The following is a 9,962-nucleotide window of genomic DNA, read 5'->3' on the forward strand; positions in this document are numbered from 1 at the left end:
GTGGCGGGAGGCGGCGCCATGGGGCTGCACGGCGTCAAGGCGGTGTTCTTCGACCTGGACAACACGCTGATCGACACGGCGGCGGCGGGGCGGCGCGCCATCGAGGAGGTACTGCCCTTGTCCCCTTTCCATCGCGAGCCCGCGGCTCCCGGCCCGGCGGTGGCGGTGCCGCCGTGTCCCGCTGCTGACACGGGCCGGGGGCCGCTCCCGGGAGCGCCCTGACCCGCGGCCCCCCGTCCCTTGCAGGTGATCAGCGCCCTGCAGTCCAAGCACCGCTACGGGGAGGGAGAGGCCCGCGCCGTCTGCGATAAGGTCCAGGCCAAGCTCCTCCGGGAGTGCCACGACCCCGCCAAGATGTGCATCACGGACCTGCGGATTTCCCACTGGGAGGAGGCGATCCAGGAGACCATCGGCGGCGAGGCCAACCGCGACCTGGCGGCCGAGTGCTATTACCTGTGGAAGACGACGCGGCTGCAGCACCTGAGGCTGGGCGAGGAGACGCGGGCCATGCTGACCGAGCTGCGGAAAGGCCTCCGCCTGCTGCTCCTCACCAACGGGGAGCGCCAGACGCAGAGGGAGAAGATCGAGGCCTGCGCCTGCCAGCCCTACTTCGATGCCATCGTTGTGGGGGGAGAGCAGAAGGAGGAGAAGCCGGCGCCGTCCATATTCCATTACTGCTGCGATCTCCTGGGGGTGCAGCCCGCGGAGTGTGTGATGGTCGGCGACTCTCTCGATACAGATATTCAGGGAGGCCTGAATGCTGGCTTGAAAGCCACGGTCTGGTTAAACAAAGCAATGACCCCCCCGGGAGATACCTCCCCCGTACCTCATTATATTATTTCTTCTGTACTGGATCTTCCAGCAGTCTTACAGAAGATGGAGCACAGCATTAACGCTAAGTTAGACACTGACCATATGGCTAGTGGCGATGAAGCACATTGATGATGGTTCCAGCACACAGAGACCTGCTGAGCTGTTAGGTGACACATGCTCTTTTTAGGAGTTTCAACTCATCTGTGGTCTCTTTTAAACAGCACAGGGATAAATAAGAGCACAGTTGTCAGTGAAAACAGGACAGAAACACAGAATTATATTAATTTAAATGATGCAAGTACAGTTAATTCAAAGCAACTGCCTCTTGTCTGGAAATTATTTTCACAGACTGTGGCAGAAATCTGTCTGTCTCTGACCTAAGTTGCCAGTCTCTTGTTTTTGTAGTGGAAAAGAAAATTTGAATGTTCTGAGCTTTCACACGCTTTGCTGACTTGTAAGCTTAGCAAAAGCTTCAGTTCCAGCCTTGTGTGCAGTGTGTAAAAGAAGGTGAGAGAGTGTGGTACAGTCTGGTAAACCTTCACAATTGATGTGCAGTTTATCTCAGGAACTGGAGTGAATTTTATTATTTCTCCAACTATTAGAAATGCTCTGCCTTTGATCTTTTTTACAAGTTTTAGATTTTTTTTTCAGACTTTGCAGTGACTTTTCTTTTATAGAACCTGTATCTCTTACCAAAAGTACCTCAGTGTACATCAGAAATTTGCTTTTTTATCGGGGACCATTCATCAGAGGGACTTGATGAATAAGCTTTTACTTTATATTATCTTGGTGCTTATGCAGATACGCAGTATACTTGTAATTCAGATTATGATTTTTGTTGAAATGGATAAAACAGGGATATTTTCAGTGGTGTTACGGTACTGTCAGACTCTTCAGAAGCTGATATCATTGTTCTGTCTGATTTTATCAGTGAATTTTGATCAGACTTTTTGGAGAAACCGTTTTTGGTCTTGCTCAGGTGTATTACTACTCAGATTCAACTGAAGGATCAGTGGCTTTTTTGACTGTTTTAATGGTACTGCTATATAATCCCTCCTTATTATATAATTATATTGTTATATAATCCTCCAGTTTGCACATGTAATTCATGTGATTTATTCTGGAGAAAATAGAATCTAGTTGTCTGTAAATGGCTCTCAAGACTCTCTTCTAGGAAACTGGAAAATTTTGTCATATGTATTACAGTACTGTATGCAGCTTTACATGTGATATCTCCACTACATGTGGGAGATGACTCTCTAAAACAGTAAGGTTTCTCTTTCCCAGATCATTACATTATTTTATTTTTTTCTGTGTCTCATATTCTTACTACATAATGGGGAAGTATTCTCATATTAAATGGAAATGTAAACACTTGTGGGCAAGTCTGTGATTTTCAACCCTATTTGCTGTATATTCACCGGGATGAGTATCAGACCATATATGAAAAATCAAATTTTATATTCTAGGATAATTCCAAGACAGATCTTTTGAGAACAGGGGTATTAGGCTACTGGCAGAAGAGTGTCTGGGATGTGGGCAGCAATAAGCAGTACAGAAACCTACTATGAAATGGGTGTGAATATAAACAAAATTCTATATACAGGAAATATTTCTGTCAAATTAAACAAAGGAACCTAAGTTAATGCAGTTAAGTCTTGCATGGGATGACAGAGTCGGTTTAGAGGAGGCTGTTACTGGTTTGGGTTGAATTATTTGACAAGAAATTTAGATTGAATCAAAATGTACTGCTCCTACATTTAGGAGGGGAAAAAAAATACTCATGAAATGTGGAGCCCTTTTCCCAGTTGTCCATCAGAAAAGGTAAAGCAGTCCACATTCCTTGTCTTACCTGGCCCAGACTGTTGAGACATCAGGTCAGGGAGGAGTACAGACACAGACCCCACCTATTCCTTTGAGGAAATGGACATATACTGAAAACAATCCAATTACAGTAGTACAGTAACATCAACCAGTGGCACTGACTTGTCACATATTCTGAAGGAAGAGGCCTAAGTTAAGATTTTGGTTTGCATTAGAAGAGCATAGAAACAGTCACTGGTTTAGCTGATGAGCAAAGCATTGCTTATAACATTTCTTATAACCTGTGATTGAGACAAGAATAATAAAGATCATTTGAGCCTGTTAGGGATACTGTGTAAAAACAGAAATGTATCCAAAAAAATTAGAAAGATCCCTAAAGTAATCTAACCATACCATCTGATACAAAAACAACAACTTCGCTTACAACAGCATCCCAAAGGAGCTTAAGGGTAACTGACTGCCTTGTTTGCAGAACAGCAGAGTAGTAGAACTTAGGTAAGAATGAAGTTTCTGATACAGCTGATATTTAAAATAACAAATAGTAATAATTCACAAGTCTGTCTGTGGGCTTGAAGGAGATATATATATATATATGTATATATATATATATATATGACACCAGGTTACCACTTTTTTATTCTAGGTTGAGGCTCATATTCTCTTGCCACTGCATTATTCTGAAGTGGCATGCTGAGCCTGCTTATTGTAGAAAGGGTCTCCTGTTTTAGAAGAGACTGCTCCTTGTTTTGCACATGGCCAGCCATTTCTTTTCATCTCTGACTCTGAAAAAACACAGTAACTGCACACTCAGGTGACAGTGCAGTCTGTGGAGGCCACACCCGAGTATATTTTCCCATTTCTGAGTACTGTGCCTGGCTGGATGTGGCCAGTTGTGTCCAGAGAGAGAAACACTGTTAGGATTCTTCGATAAAGCAAGAAGAAACAGCAGAAGACTTCTCTCTATCTAGGGCCATTCTTAGAAGCAGCTACCCAGTATGCTGGATTAGGTATCTGGAGGATCTCTAAATAAATACTCAAGATGTTTTTCTTGGATGGAGCTCTTGCAGAAAGGGTAGTGAAAAATAATTATAACTGGAAACATAAATGTGGTGATGGGATAATTTTCACATCAGAAACAGGAACAAATCAATTAACAGTCTATTAACATTTCCCATTAAGTTCTGGCTTTGCTTAATGTTATGCTCTATTAGCTAAGTTATCTAGTTTAAACTATATTGTCAAAACATGCAAAATAAAAAGAGGAAAAAGAAATTCCATCTATATTTTTTAAAACCTTTTTTTCCCAGATAAATATTACCTCCTGAGGTTAATCTGCAGTAACTTTGACTTTGGTGACATGAACTAAAAGAATCGTTTAATACCAATTGTATTCTAATTCTTGATTTAAAATAACCCATGTACTAGTCTAATAAAAGTATTTTGTTTACAAACTCTAAGCTTTAACACTCTGAATTGCTGTGGATAAATGAGTTTGAGACAACAAAGGGCAAGAGTTCTGTTTGTTTTTTAAAACAAGCTCACCTTGTGGCTTTTTTGGCTGCAGAAAAGCAAGCTGCTCCCTTAGCATTTTCTGTTGGGTAATGGAACAAACAGTCCGTCTTCTGGACCTGTGGAGGTAGATGAAAAGGTAGAAAGTCATTAAAGTCAGTACTTTCAGTCACTGCAGATGAGAGTAGGACATTAAACTGAGTAAAGGGAGGGCCCAGCTTCTGTCACGGGCACTTGGCCGTGCAGCAAGCTGTGAGCAGCATCCCACACCTGCACAGCACAGCCTTTCTGTTCTTGTGGAGAAAGCTTTGTGCAGCTAAGGAATTAAGCTGGACAGTGACAGCCTCAGAAATGAGGGCATTTTCTTACACAGAGATCTTAGAAAGTGACCTGAATGTTTTATACAGGAAGTAAACACCTTTCGTTAGAGTACTAAATTAATGCAAAGAGGTAACATGTTTGGATTAAGGTTAAGGTTTTCCTACTCCATACAGCTTAAGGTTTTCATATTTCCTGAAAGAGAGACAACAGACAGCTTGCTGTGCCCCAGCTAACTGCAACCAATTCAGTTTGTCTTTTCCTCTGAAGTTTCTCTTACATGACAACACTAGTGTTAGGGCTTTGAACTAAATTGAAGTAGTCTGCCCCATCACAGCAATTTCTCCTCTTCACATATGTAGTGATTTGTTTTTCAGCTTCAACTCTAAAATGTGCCTGGTTATTGTGAGGCCTCAAAAAAAAAGCAATTTAAAATCCTACCTTAATTCTATACTAACAAAACTTGTCATCTGGAAATTGTTTGAACACGTTGAGAAGTACAACAAAGAGAAAGGCAACGTATCTCTGCTGTACATAGCATATACTGTTCTTTTGTGCACAGCTTTTGCCATCAGCCTTGCAGTGGGATTGTCTCCATTATACTCCTCTTTCTAGATCACTCTGTGCACATACAGGAGACACAACAATGCCGAGATGATGTCAGCTGTGCCTAAAGCTAAAACTGCAACTTTTTGCCCATGTTGCTAGGGACCTAGAACAGAGAATCACTGTTGCCCACTTCATATAGTGTATTTTGACTTTTTCATCTCCTAGAAACAAGGTTGCATGACAGCCTTTTGCTGAACAGCCCTCAAATGTCAGGAAAAAAAGTACTTAAAAAATATAAAATGAAACTATGGTGCTAGTATATGAAATTGCAGTTCTTCAAAAGTATAAGCCATGTTTCTCAAGTCAACACTTCACCAAAGACCAGAAGATAACATCTCATAGGGTCTGATTTAACATGGGAAAAAGATTGCCATTTACATCAGTGCACCTTCACAAGTTTAAGTAAGATTTGCATGCTCGTTTCTGTAAGATAGTCTGTAAGTGACATCTGCTTTCCACTTCTCCCCCTCTGGGCATGCCCCACACTCTGAGGGTCCAGCCTGACAGAAAAGTGGTTATAATTCATTTTTAGTGAGGCTGCTTCTTGAGGATATTTTGTAAATCAAAAGGTTTAATAATGAAAAAAATAACAAAATAACAAATGTTACAGAAAACAATAAGCTGCACATAGGCACTTGAGAAAACTTCAGACACCTTGCTACAACATCTCAAAAAGCCCTTACTTCTTTTTGTGCTCTTTCTTAAATACTGAATATTTTAAGAGAGATAACTTGGCTTGCAGCCAATAAGATCACCAAGAAGTTTTGAGTTACATTCTCAGAGCCCAATCTATGCCCCTGTGTTGTCCCTGAGCCAATCCTTGTCAAGAAGCTATAGAAGAATCCAAGTTCTTTACCTTAAGGAGTGAACCTTAAACTTTCCCTATATAGAAAACTTACTGAGTGTGTAAGGTGCATTACTACATCCCCCCTCAGCTAATTGATCTTCCTCATCTGTTTTATCAGCTGCATTTCCACATCTTTCTGAATCACAACAATATCTAGCATTTGGGATGAAGTTGGCAGAGGACCACAGTAAAAACCACTGGAACACAGCCATCTTTTGTTGCAAGGTCATTTTACGTACCAGCTTCACAGCAACTGTGTGCTGCAAGCATGGACATGTTTTAAGTGTTTTTTCCTCCAAACAAACTTCCATTCATATCACAAAAATTAGGCAATTTTTTAATTAAAAAAAAAAAAAAAAAAAAACCCTTTAAAAAAGCTCTTCTAAACAAAATCTCTTAGTCATCTACAGATATCAAGGTTTGTATGACAAGTTTCAAATACCAAGTCTAAGATACTTCAAGTTTTAAAATTAGTGTTGATGATTACTTAACTGAAGAAGTGTGTGTTGGGAGGAACACAAAACACATCATTTCAGCAGTTTCCCAATGTCTGTTTAGTGTCTGTCACTGGACACTGTAATTTTTCTGTCAAATATATTCAGAAACAACTTTGCCACACTGAGAAAATCCAACTGATTTGTATTTTGGGAATAAGATTACTACACAACATGGAAGTAACCATGAAGTTAACATTTCTATGTTAACTTCAACTTCATTTACAAACATATTTATTTAAAGTATTTAATCTATGAATGCACATTTTGTTATGTGGGGTTTTTTGTATTTTGCCCTGGAATTTTTTCTGTTGCTACACTCAATACTGCAAAAATCACAGAACCACAGACTGAATTATGTTGGAAAAGATCTCTGAGATCATCAAGTCCAACCTGTGAGCAAACACCACCATGTCAACCAAACCATGGCACTGAGTGCCACATCCAGCCATTCCTTTAAACACCTCCAGGGACAGTGACTCCAGTTCATGCAATACAGGGTCAGTGAGGTACAGAGTTGTACGTGTGTTTATATGACTGTGGTAATCTAAGATCCGTGCTTTAGATCAAGGAATTAATTTTTTTTTCTACATTTCAGTGATTTTAGGGAGTCGCTTAGAATAGTTATGTCTTTTTGTTTCCCTCCTTCCATAAATGAAGATGGAAGGCATGAAGATGAAGTGGAAAGCATTTAAATATTTTATGTTCCCAGTCAAAAACCATCCTGGTGAGCATCAGATGAGCAAATTTTTATTTGCTTGTGTTGTTGCTGAGTCTGCTCAATTGTGCTGCATCGAGGCAGATGTGGAAAAACCTGTTTCCTGAGGCAGTGACCTCTCAGTGTAACTGAAAGGTCCAACTGGAAGTGAAACCATTATGTGTCAAAACACATCAACTACGCGAAATCTGTTTTATTAGTTCTTCTGCTAAATGAGCATTAAGTCTCACTAAATTCTTCTCTTTTATTCTTCTCATGAATTAGGCTAATGATATCCTCAAAGCTCCTGTGCTGTTTTCATCTGCTCACTAATGTGTTGTAGGTCTGTCTATTTGATAAAGTCAGGGTTAACAGTTCTCATTTGTGCTGCTGGTGGAGTGGTCTTTGCTGTTAATGATGTGTTAATGATTTAACCCTGTTAAACCGCACTGGGGTTAGGATTTATCAGGAAGTCTGCAGTGGATGGACTGACAGCCTTTGTTTTTCAAATTGTTGATGCCTTCTATTGTATTTTGTTTCAGACATTTAAATGAGAAGGGTCCTGAATGTTCGAAGTCCTTCTTTTTTCCTTTCAGGAAGAAAATGCATAAACGACACAAACAGCTTGTTTACTTTCCTTTCAGTAGATGTAACTGGGTAAAAATACTTTTCTGCTTCCATCCCTCTCATCTGAAGATACTTTAAAAATGCCTAAAAACTTGATGTCTAAGCTACTTAGATATATTTGTTATCTTTTTCCTGATACTTTGTGACACATTATACTCTGTTTAAAAAACTGCTACTGCTACAGCCAGAGGTTCTTACTAGTGTATAATTATAGTTTTACACTGTATTTCTAGGCTGTATCTCAAAATGAAAACAAGCCCTAAATTGAGAGACACTTTACTCTGAGATAAATCTATCCAGTCCACAATTTCTATTTATTTTATTTTGAAAACTGTTCCCTTGTTTAATGGTGCTCTGTCCATATAAATGACTTTCTATTTGTTGGGTTTTTTTGTTGTTGTTGTTTGGTTGGTTGGGGTTTTTTTTTTTCTGTAGAGCAGTGATGTTTGTACAGATTTGGAGGGTGAGTAGCATGCAAGAGATGCAGGCAAAACACAGAAAAAAAACCCCTTTGGCTTTAGGGTTTGAATTTCCCACGTTTTACAAGCCTAGGCAGGTTTTAGGTTGACTTAACATCATTGTCTGCAGCTTAAGTTCTGTTACCAGTGAATGACGAGGAAACAAAATGCTTGTGAATATTGTGTAATGATTTTCAAGGACTCTGCCAAGAAAAATTGTAATTGGCCTGGATTCTCTGTTTGACACTGTCTCTTACAATATGCTCATAGGCAAACTCAGGAAGTGTGGGCTGGATGAGTAGACATGAGATGTTGAGGACTGGCTCAGTGGCAGATCCCAAGCTGTTGTGATTGGTGGAACAGGGTCTAGCTGGATACCTGTCACCAGTGGTGTCCTCCAGAGGTTTAACTTGTTCATCAATGACCTGAATGAAGGGGCAGAGCGAGTTCAGCTGGTTCACTGATGACATAAAGCTGGGAGAAGTGGCCAATCCCCCAGAGTGCTCTGAAGCCCTTCAGAAGGATCTCGACAGGCTGGAGATATGGGCAGGGAGGAACCTTCTGAAATTCTGCAAAGGGAGATGCGGGGTCCTGCACCTGAGGATGAAGAGCCCCCTGCACCAGTACAGGCTAGGGAACAATCTGCCGGAAAGCAGCTCTGCAGAGAGGGACCTGGGGGTCTTGGTGGACAACAAACCACCCATAAGCCAAGTGTGTCCTTGTGGCCAAGGTGCCCAATGGAATCCTGGGGTGCATTAGGAGGGGCACTGCCAGCAGGTCAAGGGAGGTGATCCTGCCCCTCTGCCCAGCCCTGCTGAGGCACATCTGCAGTGCTGTGTCCAGTTCTGGGCTCCTCAGGACAAGAGACATGGAGCTCCTGCAGTGGCTCCAGTGGAGGGGAACAAGGATGATTGAGGCACTGGAGCATCTCTCTGCTGAGGAAAGGCTGAGGGAGCTGGGCCTGTTCAGCCTCAAGAAGAGGCACTGAGAGGGGACCCCATCCATGTCTGTGAGTGTCTGCAGGGAGGTGCCAAGGGGATGGAGCCAGGCTCTGCTCAGTGGTGCTGAGCAATGGGACAGGAGGCAACGGGCAGAAACTGATGCACAGCAAGTTCCACCTGAACATGAGGAACAGCTTATCAGGTATCAGCAGGTTCATGCTGGCATGAAACATTGTAAGGATATTCAAAAATAGGCCCCACTGTTTCATATTTCTATTTTCTGTTAAGAAGGACCAGTGCTGCATTTGAGCTTGTATGTACTTGCTCTATAATGGGGCTTGTAGAAAATGGCTTTTTATTTTCTGAATTGCTGAATGTTAAGTGATGTCCATAAGGAGTCAGCGATGCTTATAAGCTATTCTTTGCACATTAAAAAAATCAAATATATTTCAGGATAATTTTTTTTTGATTGCTGATTTTGATCATGGAGTGAAAAAAGAGAAAATAATAGGCCCTTTTCTTGATTATAAGCAGCCAGTGTTTAGAGTATGGTTGAAAAGAAACTCCTATCATTTGGGTATTTAAAAGTACACTCTACTGATTATACTCAGAGTTACTCATCTAACTTTATTAAAATATTTTCCCTTTTTTTTAATACAATAAAAATTAAAAAATAAATCAGTAACAGTGATAATACAATTAGTACTCCGTTGGAGACTTCATTCTCACTTTCAGTGTTTCCCCAGCAGGTGGCATTAGAAGTTTGTTTGATGCAGACACAACCATAGTTTTTTACTGTTGTTTTGTTGTTGGAGGTTGATGGTT

The 9,962-nt window shown here is 41.1% G+C and overlaps 1 protein-coding gene across 1 annotated transcript; it reads left to right on the plus strand.

Moving 5' to 3' along the window:
- Positions 1-18: 18 nt before the first annotated feature.
- Positions 19-4,067, plus strand: NANP (N-acetylneuraminic acid phosphatase; the record flags this gene model as incomplete). Its single annotated transcript, XM_083857694.1, has 2 exons — positions 19-108; positions 247-4,067. The coding sequence occupies 2 exons, from the start codon at positions 19-21 to the stop codon at positions 940-942; spliced, it is 786 nt and encodes a 261-aa protein (XP_083713820.1). The 3' UTR covers positions 943-4,067.
- Between the last annotated feature and the right edge of the window lie 5,895 nt (positions 4,068-9,962).

The sequence above is a fragment of the Zosterops lateralis genome (assembly GCF_965231275.1).
Source record: "Zosterops lateralis genome assembly, chromosome: 3".
Taxonomy (NCBI): domain Eukaryota; kingdom Metazoa; phylum Chordata; class Aves; order Passeriformes; family Zosteropidae; genus Zosterops; species Zosterops lateralis.